At 37.0% G+C, this 13,102-nt stretch overlaps 1 protein-coding gene across 1 annotated transcript in view; it reads left to right on the forward strand.

Moving 5' to 3' along the window:
- The first annotated feature begins 3,031 nt into the window (after positions 1-3,031).
- Positions 3,032-13,102, forward strand: part of atp1a2a (ATPase Na+/K+ transporting subunit alpha 2a) — a 95,205-nt gene continuing 85,134 nt past the window's right edge. Inside the window, exons 1-4 of the mRNA XM_038279243.1 lie at positions 3,032-3,186; positions 4,592-4,666; positions 9,370-9,429; positions 10,216-10,419. Coding sequence (XP_038135171.1) covers positions 3,175-3,186; positions 4,592-4,666; positions 9,370-9,429; positions 10,216-10,419 — 351 coding nt within the window. The 5' untranslated portion in view covers positions 3,032-3,174. The remainder of the gene's footprint in view (positions 3,187-4,591; positions 4,667-9,369; positions 9,430-10,215; positions 10,420-13,102) is intronic.

A 13,102-nucleotide genomic window follows, 5' to 3' on the forward strand; every position in this document is an offset into this window, starting at 1 on the left:
TAGCAGAGGCGTAAACTGCCATCGAATGTTAGACACAAACCTTTTCTCTCTAAAATCTACCAACATGACAAACAGAAAACTCAACTTCACTGTAAAAACGGGTGTCATTAAAGAAGAACCCACTGAGATCATGCAAAAAGCCCACTCACCGTCTGATCCTCAATCTTAAACCTGAAGAACTCCTGAGATGTAAATGAATCTGCTAACAAACCAATATGCCAATAGAGGTCCGACCCGCAAATTCAAGGTCATCATAAACATATTTCATACTTTTCTCATATTTCATAACTTTGGATGTTTAATTTGTGAAGTGCAATGCCAAGTGGCAGACAAGGTTGTGTAAAGCACACAAGAGCCTCATATATTCCAATGGATGAGTCTGGAGTTAGAAAGAAAACAGCATTTTGCCTGACTAAATTTTGTCTAACATTTGGTGCCAAAAAGTTTATTGTGTGCAGCTGTGTTTTCCCTCAAAAGTTTATGTTCCTAGCTTTTTGCAAACAGTTTCTTTTTCCAACATAACCACAGAGCAGTCCATACATCAAGGTCTATGTTTTACATTGAAAACAATGCCTGGGTTATACGGAGCACTGACCTCAATGTGATTGGAGATTTCTGGGATAAAAAACAGAGAAGACTGTGATCAAAAACTTCTTATCCAATATCAGTGTCTGATCTCACAGAGGTGCTTCTGGAAGAATGCTGAAAACGTTCCATAAATACACTCCTAATCTTTGTGGAAAACCTTCCCAGCAAAGCTGAAGCTGGCATAGCTGCAGTAGAATAGGAAATCACCAGATTCCTATCAATAATGTTAACAGACGCAGTACTTTTGGTTTATTAATTACTTTTACAGAGTCAGTATAGTACAGCTCCAATGAACTTTACACGGTATACTGAAGTAGGCGCCCCACAATTCAAACTGCTTTACATGAATTATACAATAACATAGAAGGAAAATAAACGCAGAGTAAAAGCAAATAAAGATAAAAACATGATAAAAGCAGGTAGTAAAACAAATAAAACAGTTGGACAACAACCTTAAATTAGTAAAACTTCAGTTAAAGGAAATTTATTCAGAATTCAAACTTCTGAAAGTACTTTAAATATGAAATTATCACATACTGTTCAATAAATGATAAGTGTTTTTAATTGAGAGTAATTTTCATTTTAATGTGCTTTATTGGAAACATCAATGCTTTTTAAAGAACACTACTGCCACTTACCGGTTTGTGACGTCACGGTGCGGTATCGGCTGTTGATCAAGTCCCAGTGCTGTATCTGGTGTTTGTCACAACGCACTATTTTCCAAGTCATCTTGAAAACATTCTTCTTCGGAATGTTGGCTACATATGGCATTTTATTTTCTCTGGCCAGTGAAACACCTACTTTTTTTTCTTTTTTACCCGATGTATTACAACATCCAACTGCTATGCACGTGGGCATTATCAGTTTAACTATAGCTCCTCACAAATTTCAATAGTGAAGTCATCTGGAAATCTTAAATAATTGTTGATTGCAGATGTATCTAGTTAGTAGTTCCCATTGATTTTCTTTGTAAAACGTGGATAATGGTGCTAGGCTTACCACTCCATTACGTCACTGCCAGAAGATCCCAGGAGTTACTATATTTGGGCAAAAATGGCCGCTCCCAGACTCAGTGATCACGACAAAAATAATTGTTTTAATTTTTTTACTGATTAATGCTAAATTCATTAAATCACTGCAAACGTATTCGTTTTAGGTATAGATAATGATCCACTGATTATTCCTTGCTGACCGGACTTCTCCTTTAACATTTTAATTGAACAGTCAAAGGCAGATCTAAAGAAATGGATTTTTAACTTTGACTTAAAGGAACTCAGGCTTTCAGCACTAAGATGACCCTTGGAGTTCATGTGGTGGGAGACAGATGGGCTGTAAAAAAAAAAAAAATACCATCACCAGCTTTTTACCTGCTGTTAGACTTCACACTCTGCTACTATCACCAGACCTTATAAGCATTGAAAAACCCTTTAAAAGGTATTTGATCTGATGCAGATTTTTTTTTTTTAGCCTGTTCTCATCCTATTAACACGTTATGTCTTAATGTTGTTGACTATTTGACTATCTGTTGGCAAGTTTTTGTTTTCTACAATCATATCTATTGCTCAGGTTTGTTTTTGCATAGTTCTGTTATATGGCTTTTTTTTATGTTTTCAAATTTCTTTATCTGATTATAGCTTTTTTTAAGTGATAACTATAGAGGTGTTTTCCTCCCTCAGAGGTGTTAATTTATTTCACTATACAACTGAACTTTTTACTTATTTCTTTTATTTGTAATATTGAGTCTTGTATTAATGTCTTACATCTTCTGTCTGCTTGTTTTTTCCCACTGTCACATGCAATTTTTTCATCTGTGGGGCAACACAGGCTTCTCTTAAATTATCGATTCTTCTTGTAATATAGGAAGAACTCAAGCATAAAATCAGCTCTCTAAGTAAATTACAGCTAGTTAGGACATATTTGGGGCTTATTTTACACTCAGTTATTTCCTGCATTTAGTGTGAACACAGTGGAGTGACCGGCCTTATTTAAGAAAAGATGTCGGACTTTTAGCTAACCGAGGCTTCATATTGGATTAGAATTCAGGCTGGAAAAGCTAGATTCAGCAGCAAACAGAATAACACAACTCACTGCATTGCTCATGCATTTGGACAACAGACATTAGGATTGCATCAGAAGCATAACAGCTGAACACTCTGCTGCCTCCTCATTATGAACCTCCAGGCCTCTTATCGATCCCTCATTATCATGTTTATTGTAAATACTGTATAAGATATGTAGAGAGCAAGGTTTCATTTGTAGCGCTGACAGCAGTGATTGATGAGCTGTTGTTAACCAAGGGGCCATGTGTGGCAAAATTAAGCAGGTGGGAAAGCATTTGGTGATGGGGGGTTGTGAGTGGAGAGAAACCCTGGGAATAGTGTGGGGTGGGGATGTGTAGCTCAAGTTACCTAGAGAGAAGAGAACATTGAGGGAGGGAATGGGATATTTGATGTGGTGCAGGGTGCCAGGCCCAAAAAAAACCCTCCACCAGTGCATTCTGCATGTGGTTGGCGGGAGACCTCAGCAAAGGCCAGACCCCTGAGATTCTCCTTTACAGCATAACCTGCAGACGTCTGGACACCAAGCATGGGCAGAGGGGTAAGTCTAATATATTTCTTCTTAATAGCAACACAAAATCTTTTGTTTCATATCTAATTTTTTATATATCAAAGCGCATGTTTCTGGAACAAATAGAGTGTTAGTGAGATGGTATGAAAAAGTTCACATAGTGTCACATTATGACCATTCATTTAAGTTAGGAATAGAAGGAAAAATGGTATTCAGGGTGTTTTATTTGTTTTTATAAAAATCAAAGTATAAAAATGTAAATTGCATTTGCTTGCAGCCAATCTGACTCAATACTTTTTCTGCTCGTAGAGCTGCATGTCGTTTGATGCCTCCACTAGCTTTTGCTTAAATATGCAGTGACAAAATATCTTCCTCTTCTTCATTGAAAAAGAGTGCAAGCTTTGTCAGATTGGATGGAACCCATCTTTAAGCAAATCCTGCAATATTATGAGTTTATTTAGGCCTGGACTTTGAACAGACCAGTCTAACACGTGTGTGTGCTTTGATCCATGTCATTCTATCTCAGCCTTGGCTGTGCTGCAGATTTTTAGCCTTTACATGCGGCTCAAGACGTTCCATTTTAATCTCATTTAGTCAGAGTACCTTTAACCACATGTTTGATCTCCCCTGCATGACTGAAAAGGTGTTTTTTGTATGACTTTCTTCAGCTTTTACTACCGTAGTATAAAGATCCGATCTGTGAAACACACTGTTTTCTATTCCACCACCTGAGCTCTTGACCTGTACAGCTCCTTCATAGATACCAAAGGCCACTTAGCTGCTATTTGCAAGAATGAATTCTGTGAGTTTTCTTTAGATGAATAATAAAAAAAAAAGATGTCTCAGGATGATGGCACCCCCTCCTCATACATTTTTTTCCATCCTGGTTTGCTGTTTATCTGCGTTATTTTGCCATTTTCCCTGTATTCTCTCCATCAGACCTCATTCCATTTAGCTTTATGGGAGGACAGCCTGGTAATCTTCCTCTCGCACAGTGGGGGGAAATTGCTATGCCAAACACATTTCAGACTCTCCACCGACTCCGCTCTCCCTCTTTGGCTCTTTTTTTTCGATTAGTTTTTCACCGTGTCACTCACGTGCATAGTATCCCCTCACATTCTCCCGGCGTATCCCTCCTTCATTGCCGCACTGAAATACACACGTGCTGCTAGGAGGAGACTGACAGCGGCAGATGATTTCCATGATGCACCATTCTTCCAACTATTCCCAACACACAGACCCCCCCCCCCCACAACACACACAAACTTCCTCAGTAACAGAAAAATATCTTCCATATTCAGTAAATGGTCTGCCGGTAGTGCTATAAGATTGAAATGAACCAGCATACTCAAGTGCAATGTGCTTGTAATATGCTGCTAGGAATGTAAATGTCCTTGGTTTAGCCGGGTGCTCTTATATCTCTGTTCTTCCGCAGTGGGGTGCTGAGAGTGGAGGGAAGAGGAAGAAAAAGGATAGGGACTTGGATGAGCTGAAGAAGGAGGTGGCCTTGGTAAGGAAAAAAAACAACAACATGCCGTCCCTGTGCTGTGATTGATTTCATCTCTGCTGCTCCCAAATGATCTCCAAATGGCGCTACGCCACAGACACCAGATTATTTAACAAGGCTGTAAATGAAAACGGTGGCCCGTAAACATAATGGCAATCCAACCTACTCAGTGCAGTCCTCTGAAGCTGAAGCTGAGCCCCGGTGCCAACCTGTTTCTCTCTCTCCTTTTGGTGCCCCCTCCCCACCCTGGCTGCTCCTCTTTGTACTCACAATGACTGAATAATTTGTGGGCTGCCAGCAGTCTGGTGCGGGTTTTTGCCTTTTTGCCGAGCACTAGGTTTATTTGAGGTGCTGTCACAATGCCACCAAATGATGCTCATAGAAACTGGGTTAAGTTTTACTTCTTGCAATATGCATGACTAAATAACTGCTGTCAAATAGAAATAAGGCCCAAATCTGATTAAAGCTGAAATCCCTTTGAAACTGTCAACAGTGAGTTTTCTGATTGTCACATTTTGCTTTTGTCACTCTGCCTCATATATATAATTCTTTATTGGTTTTTTTCTCTTTCTGTTTCTTTAACACAGTAAGGGCGTTTTATCACCCCTAGCTGCTAGTGGATCAATACTGGCTATAGCCCAGTATAAATAAAACCTAAATGTTTTGAAAACACAAGGTAATTCAGCTGCTTTTGGGCAAAATTACTTCCAGTCAACTTAAGCAGCTTTTAGTAAGGAAAGGATAGAGTTTTCTCTTTATTTGCTGGCTGAAAAAGGTTCCCTTATTCAGTGAGACTAATAAAACTATATCAGCCTCAGCATCAAATCCTACCTGCTATAGACAAACAGATGAAAGAGTTATTAGAATAGGCTTTTTTTTATTGACTGGGTGACACTAGAATATAACCTGAAGTGAACATCAGTCCAGCTCGTCTTAGTTTGGAGAAACGTGAAGAATTGAGAATTGATGGATTCAAGAGAAAAGTCTCCAGAAGCAAGCAAAACAATTCAGAAGAAGATCGTTTAACTATCTAAAGTATTCATGCATTTTAAATATGAGCTCCATATTTTGGTAGCATGAAAAATGATACAGAAGTTATTTTCCAAATCTTATTAGATATTATCTATAGCTCAATCCTTTATAGGGTTCTCAGTGAAATACTTTGAAAATCAAAATTTGATGCCAATAGTGTTATTGGAATCAAATACCTTTGTAACATTAAAAAATATGGATATTTTGGTGCTAAAAATGAATGTCAATGTAAAAAAAAAAAACAACTTGCCCAAATATATTAAGAAAAATGTAAAAAGTGCTTCTACAAGAAATTCATGAAAAACACTCTGAGAGTGACAGAAACCGATTTTTTTGGTGCAACATAACCTTAGAGGCATTAATGCTGATACTGGCACTTACATTTTTTTAGTTTATAAGCCTAAATATAATTGTTAACTAGGCTTATTAACTTTTTAACTTCAGTTTTTAACTTTTCAATTAGCTTTTTACCTTTTTTTCTTGTTTACTTTTTTTCAAACTTAATTTACAGAAGGTAATATATCATTCAAGGGCTCATCAATTGGTCAAATGCCAAAATTAGATGTACAGCCATGTAGCAGGATCTTTGCTGAATGGCTGGATATAGATCTTGTGCTTCTAGACCTCACTGAGGGACGGGGGTGGGAGGGATCCATTTACAAGGGGTATGCAAGGGATCAAAAAGTGTAACTTTAACAGACACTCTCATGAAACCGGAAGGTTACTTTATCAGAATCAAGACGTTACTTTCTGCAACACCTGGGATATTATTAAAATGAGATCACTGGTTATTTTCATGGAACTTTCTGGTCACTATTGGAATTTCAGGTCAGGTCATTTTATGAGGTGACTAACAGTAGAAGGCATTCCAGAAACTTGATAGTTGCTTGACAAATTTACTTGGAGCTTAGTGGTGATTTTCCTAGAACCTACCAAGTTTTTTCGGTACTGTGCTGTATTATGAGGAAAGGCAAGGCCATCTTATTTAGGTAGCACATACCAGTAAAAAGACAATTTAAAGTGCTCTACATATTGAAGAAAAAAGAAAAATAGGACAAAAACAATAGAAAAATTAAAGAATGAAGAAACACAAATAACTAAAGGGAATAAAAATGACTAATTAAGAAGATAAGAGAATAAAAAAATATTATAAAATAATTAATAAGAAAATGAAAGAAAATCTGGACTGCAAATGTAACTACTATTTTTAAGGTAGCACAGTTATAGGTCACTCTAAACAAATATGTTTTGATCTTGGTTTTAGTTTTCTTAGACTTAGACAGACTTTATTGTCATTTTGTACACCCAAAAAAGAAATCTAATGCAGTACAGCTCTCAAGACATTTCCGTTTCTAAAGTGCAGCAGTGATAAAATGCAAACATGGTGACCAAATGTAAACATAATGAGGTTTGTGGGAGTTTATTAAAGATTAGCGGAGCATAAGAAGATTCTCAGTCATTCAAAAAAGTTAAAAGAAAATGGACACTGGACTTTTTTTCCAGTTTGAAGACATTTGCTTCCCATCCAGGAAGCTATTCAATTCAAAATGTGAGAAATAGTGTTGAGTTTTAGGCTTTATAGAGTGGACCAACAACAAAGCCTTGTTTTGGCTTAGAAAACATGCAAATTGGAACAGGTCTGCCCCTTTGGAATGAGGGTTACAAGGCAGGCAGCAGCTGATTAATAATGGGGTAGGTTTCCCGATTCTACCAGGTATGCAATTTGACCTTTTCATAAAGCTTGCTTTCATAAAGAGTTGCAATAAATACATCTCAGAAGTCTGGAAAGCACAGGTTCTGTGGAAAAGTACACAGCAAGTTGTTTAAACCAGCATGGACGCCATGGGAAAGTTTCAGCGTTGTCTTCATGTCTTTGCATTTTATTTTCAATTCTGTCCACGTAGCCATCAGTGTTTATGTTCCCAGTTTAGAGAATTAGAGCTAATAATGTAACTTAAAAAACAACAACAACAATAGGCAGTTGTGTTTATGTTTTCATAAAACTTATTTTTCCAGAAGTTACTGCAGCTACTTCAGCTGTTTCTCCTTTAAGAGTTTCAAAATTCTGTAGTGTTATAATTTTTCAAAATCTTGCATCTGCATATCAAAAACTGTTGATTAGACTAATCTTACATACTTAGTATTATTTCTTTATATTTGGTATTTTTAAATAAAAGATTAAAAAAGACTTGAGGTGGCAACATTTTTTATAGTTTCTTTTTCCAATAAGGTACCCAAAGAGGGTTCATGCAGACCTTATTCCTGCTTTCTTATGGTTGAGCCAAATGCCTTTCCCTTATATCAGGTTTACAGCAAAAGGAAAGAGTATTCTATCAATGCAGAATTCCCACAATGAATGGAGTGTAAATCAAAGCCTAATTCCTCAAAATGCATATCCAGTCAACATATTCTGCTTGTTAGTTGGATTTGAAGTTAATTCCAGCAGCAAAGGGCTGATATCTACCCAGGAATTCACTTTTCAATCGCTGCTCACCCACAAATGGAGCATAATTTAATGTCACCAGAGTGATATTGGATTATTTAGATAAAAGTAGAAGAATCAACCTTGTACTGTTCAACATATCTTTAAAACTCTTGCAATGGGGCTGGTTTAGCTGAGCAAGAACCATGTTTTGATTGAAGCAGAGATTTTAGGTTCAGATCAGCAATGAAGGGAATATATTTAAACTTGTCAGAAAGCAATAAATGTATATTTAAAAATCTTTTTTTAGATGTAACTCAAATGTTTATTTTTACCTTACAATGAGTCAGATGACAATTTAGATGTTCATGGATAATTCAGATGTACCATAGTGCTACAGTGCAGTAGTTTTTACATTGAACCTGCTGATGTCAAGATTACATGAAGAAAGGATTTATTTCAAAGCCTTTCTAGAACTGAATATTAATTAGACATGCAAACCTAACATTTAAGCAGCCAGTTTCCTTTTAAACTGATTTCCACACTTTTGATTCCAACTTTCTTTGGTTAAATTCTACAAAATCAAACATTATTTTCATTGTTAAGTCCCTCTCTCGCTGCAGCTGATACAAACATCCTTTTCATCAAAGGAGGACAGGATTTAAATTATTTCCAAAAATGATAACAATCAGTGAAAAACAGTGATATACTGCCAAGAACAAAATGTCACTTTGACCCATTCCCCAGCTGTGCTTTCAGATAAACAAAATTGTCCCTTTGACTTTGTAAGCATGTGACTCCTTCAGGATTAGAATATGTTTAGAAACAACAATTTTTTTCCCAAGCGAACATTTCAGCATATTTTAAGGTTTTGCTTCATAAACAATATTGTCCATCTTTAAATGCAGCAGACAAACATTTAGAAAAAAAAAAAACTAACTTCATACATTCAGCACAACGGGATGCAGTGGGATTTAACATCTTTGACCTCCCTGATCTGTCATGAGAAATGAATCATTTATTTGATTCCCTTGGATCTGGTTAAAAACCAAGAATAAAGCATTTTTTTAGTGAGACGGGGCAGCGGTAGGGCATCGCTTCTTTCCACAGCAGCCATACAACCTAAGATCACATAGCGTATAATGCTGAATGACTCCTTACAGAATCATAACTACTTTCCATTTCATGATTTGCCAAATACAGGCCCTGTTTGTGTTCAGCAAGTTATAAAGAAAATATTTTATACTTGCAGGATGACCATAGAATATCTGTGGATGAAGTGGGAAAGCGCTATGGAGTGGACCTGACACGGGTAACAGCACATCCATACACACACACACAATCACACCGGCTTTCTGTATTTTCCTCACACACAAGCACCCAGTAAAGAGTTGCTATAATATCCCACACAAAGATGTAATCTTTGCTCGGCTTCCCTGGAAGGCAACATCCAAACTGAGACCGGACGTTTCTTTGGTCGACTTAGACCCACCACAGCGTGCCGAGCTCACCTGGGCTCATTTCATCTTTAATCCCTTGCACACACAAAGGAACTTGCATCCTTTGATGCCCCCCCCATAAAACAACCTACCATGTTATATACATACAGATACAAAACACACAAAGTCTTTTTGCTGTAGCCACATTTGCTGCTTCGCTTTAAGCTTGATGTTGCAGCTTTGCAGGTTAAGTGAAGCAGATTTTATCTTACTTAGATTATGGAAATAATAGAAGAATAGGGAGAATAGGTAAGTGTTCAGGCAGCCGAGATACCATGCTTGCTAAATTAAATGTGAGTGGCTGGAAAGTATATTGAAAATTGCATTTCTTGTATTCATAGTATGTATAGAGCCTTTAGGTTAATAAGTGACATCTGAATAAAATGTTCAATAAAGTCTCAGCTAAGCAACTCGTACAGGAAGAATCTACCAGTTTATTGTGCTTATTGTGTTAAATAGGCCAGGAAGGAATACTTGATGTTCTGCAGCTGAGGCAGTAAAATTGCCTTTAAGCCACTGTAAAAACTGGGCCGTTGTGCTGTAATATATATCCATTGCAAGCAGAAGGACATTCTTTCCTAAAAATTGCTCTCCCTCAGGGCATGACCAATGCCAGAGCTGCAGAGATTCTGGCTAGGGACGGTCCGAACACTCTGACTCCTCCCGCCACAACCCCGGAGTGGATCAAGTTCTGCCGTCAGCTGTTCGGTGGCTTCTCCATGCTGCTGTGGATCGGTGCTATCCTCTGCTTCCTGGCCTACAGCATCCAGGCGGGACTGGAAGATGAGCCGGTCAATGATAATGTGAGAAAATGCATGTTAAAGCAAGCGTGCAGATGTAAAAACATGGCAGACATAATTGTTGATTTGCTGAAGCCAACTTCATGTAATTACAAATTAATTCTATTATTTAATAAATTTCTAATAGGTAAAGGTTAAATTATGAGGTTAGAGTGTGTGTCGGGAGCAAAGGCTGGCCAGTTCAGTAAAACAAGTGAAAACCAGGTTGTGAAGGTTTTAAAGAAAACAGTGCAGCATTCTTTGGTTAGTGCAGCTTCTGTGAAGCTACATAGTCACAGAGCAGTCCGAGTTCCCATGCCAACCTCTGCCTCCAACAATGACCATGTGAGCATATAAAATTGACCACAAAGCAAATTAAGAAGGTGGCCTGGTCTGATTGTAATGAATCAAATTGTTATTTACTTTGTGTGGATGGCTGAATGCACCTGCACCGCTTACCTAGAAACGCAGGGCACTTGGATGCATTATTGAAAGCAAGCCTGCAAAGGGGATATACTGGTTTGTTCTGTAGGGAAAACAATGTAATACTTTACATGTTTCTTAAATCACATATGACCTACCTAAGCCACGTTATATGACATTTACAAACAGTATTCCCTGTTATCTGTGTGTGCTGACTGTGGCACAAAACTAAAGTGTTTCAGAAAGCTGTATGGAGAACCACAGGTGTCAGGTTTGGACTTTGACCTTTGATTTACCTAGATCTCTATGGCATGGAGAATCGTCCGTATATCTGTTCACTGCCTTACCTCACAAACTTCAGAACTCAAACAATTATTAACTACATTTTTCTTACCAGCTATCACACTATGCATCTTTATGGGTGTGTGAGAGTTCATGGGTTTTTATGTTACGATAATTTTTCAGTCTATATAGGCATATAGAACAAACAAAACAAATGTATTTTAAGACTTTATTCCTTATTTGATTTCCTGTAAGATATCAAATCAAAAATTCTGAAAATCAAATTCTTAAAAAGAGGCAGACATTTTTTATGTTAGGTATCTGTGAATGGATGTATTGCCAGGTGTGGGGCTATGGATTTTTCATAAGGCTAAGAACAAATGAATAACACACCACACTGAGCAAAAGTACATTGGAAAGCCAAAATATGAATTTTGTCTAAAGGAAAAATAAATTACAGTCTCATTTGTTAGCATATATCATCGTAAGGAACTGCATTGCACTACAGAAACTGATTTAAAAAGGAAAAGTTTCTTAAAATCAGTGTGTATTAAATGTGCCTTTAATTTGAGCAGATAAATAAGATGATCTGCCAAAGGAAGGAGGATGTTGGCCCTTAAAACTTGAATTAAGATAATGATTGATTTTATTTTTTAAACATAAATCATGTTATTCCATCTTTAGGTTGTATTACCTACCTGTTTATATCAAAGTAATATACACAAAAACAAACAAAGAAACAATAACAAATACTGTATCATATACATTTAGATTTTTGCAGCCTATGTTTTCAGTATAAGGCTATAACAGGAACCAGGAGCAGTTCTATAGGGGCACTGGCCCCTGATGGCCCCCATCTAACACTGCCTATGATGTCCTCTAGTGAGTTTGTGCAGTTTTTTTTTAAGCTAGCAAAGGATGAATAGCGAGCATTTGAATAAAAACGAATATCATTACTTCATCTGGACAGACTAATCAGTCACTATTAGCCATCAGGATTATAGGGTTTATCTGTTTTAAACTTAATTTGCATTAGAAAAACAATATGTTTTTTTTCTTTCTGTTTTCTCATCTTTTGTGAAGAAACTGTGGCTCCAAAAATGACTTAATTTTCCCAGAAAATACACTTTGATGAGGTTTGCAACAGGATAATGTGCAGGAACTCTAACACATGCATGCATTCTACCATTGAGTGGTTCATTAGTGCACAACATGGCAAGTGTAGACATTAGTTTTGGCACAAGTGCTTATTTCAGCAAGATGCTGTAACTAAATAAGACTCCCTGCTGGCAGGAGCCATTACCTAAATAATGCATTCACAGCATTATTGAAGGAAATTGTGCAACCATTATAACCATATTCAACACCACCCTCACATGTGGAAACTTTCTCTTCATAAATGTGACATGCATAAAACCTGCAGGCAAATGGTGCAACAAAATCCTGCAGCTGATGGATGTATGTGTCCATATGATACCAGCTCTTTGAGTGAAAACGTGCAAGGTGGCTAGTCTCCAAAATCCACATGCAAATATTCTGTATGAACGCCAGTATAATGTCAACTTTTGCAGAAAATAACATCCATTGCTTCGTTTAATCCACTTAAAAATCATTTACCACCTGGAAGGGAAGTGGTACAAATTCCATGGAAGCGATCATCACAGCTGAATCATTGTCTTCATCCAGGTAGCTGAAAAAGCAAATGCAGATTTATTGCATTTAGAACCTGTAATGTTTGTAGTTTCACCCATCTAATGGTCATTTGGTTGTTTTTTTGTTTGTTTTGTTTTTTAAAACATTGAATGGAAAATTTGTTTTTCCAATCTTTGAACAGGGTATTGAAATAAAAAAAATACAGTATGTGCAAATAGTTAGAAAACATCAACATGCATTTTTGAAAAGTCCAACTCTGTACTTCTATTACCATCAATTTTAACCAAAGAAATTGTATATTTTTTTATCTTAGCCATTTTAATTGGGATATGAAACAAAAACATTCAGA

Source organism: Cyprinodon tularosa, unplaced genomic scaffold (assembly GCF_016077235.1).
Source record: "Cyprinodon tularosa strain WSP-4 unplaced genomic scaffold, ASM1607723v1 ctg102, whole genome shotgun sequence".
Lineage (NCBI taxonomy): Eukaryota > Metazoa > Chordata > Actinopteri > Cyprinodontiformes > Cyprinodontidae > Cyprinodon > Cyprinodon tularosa.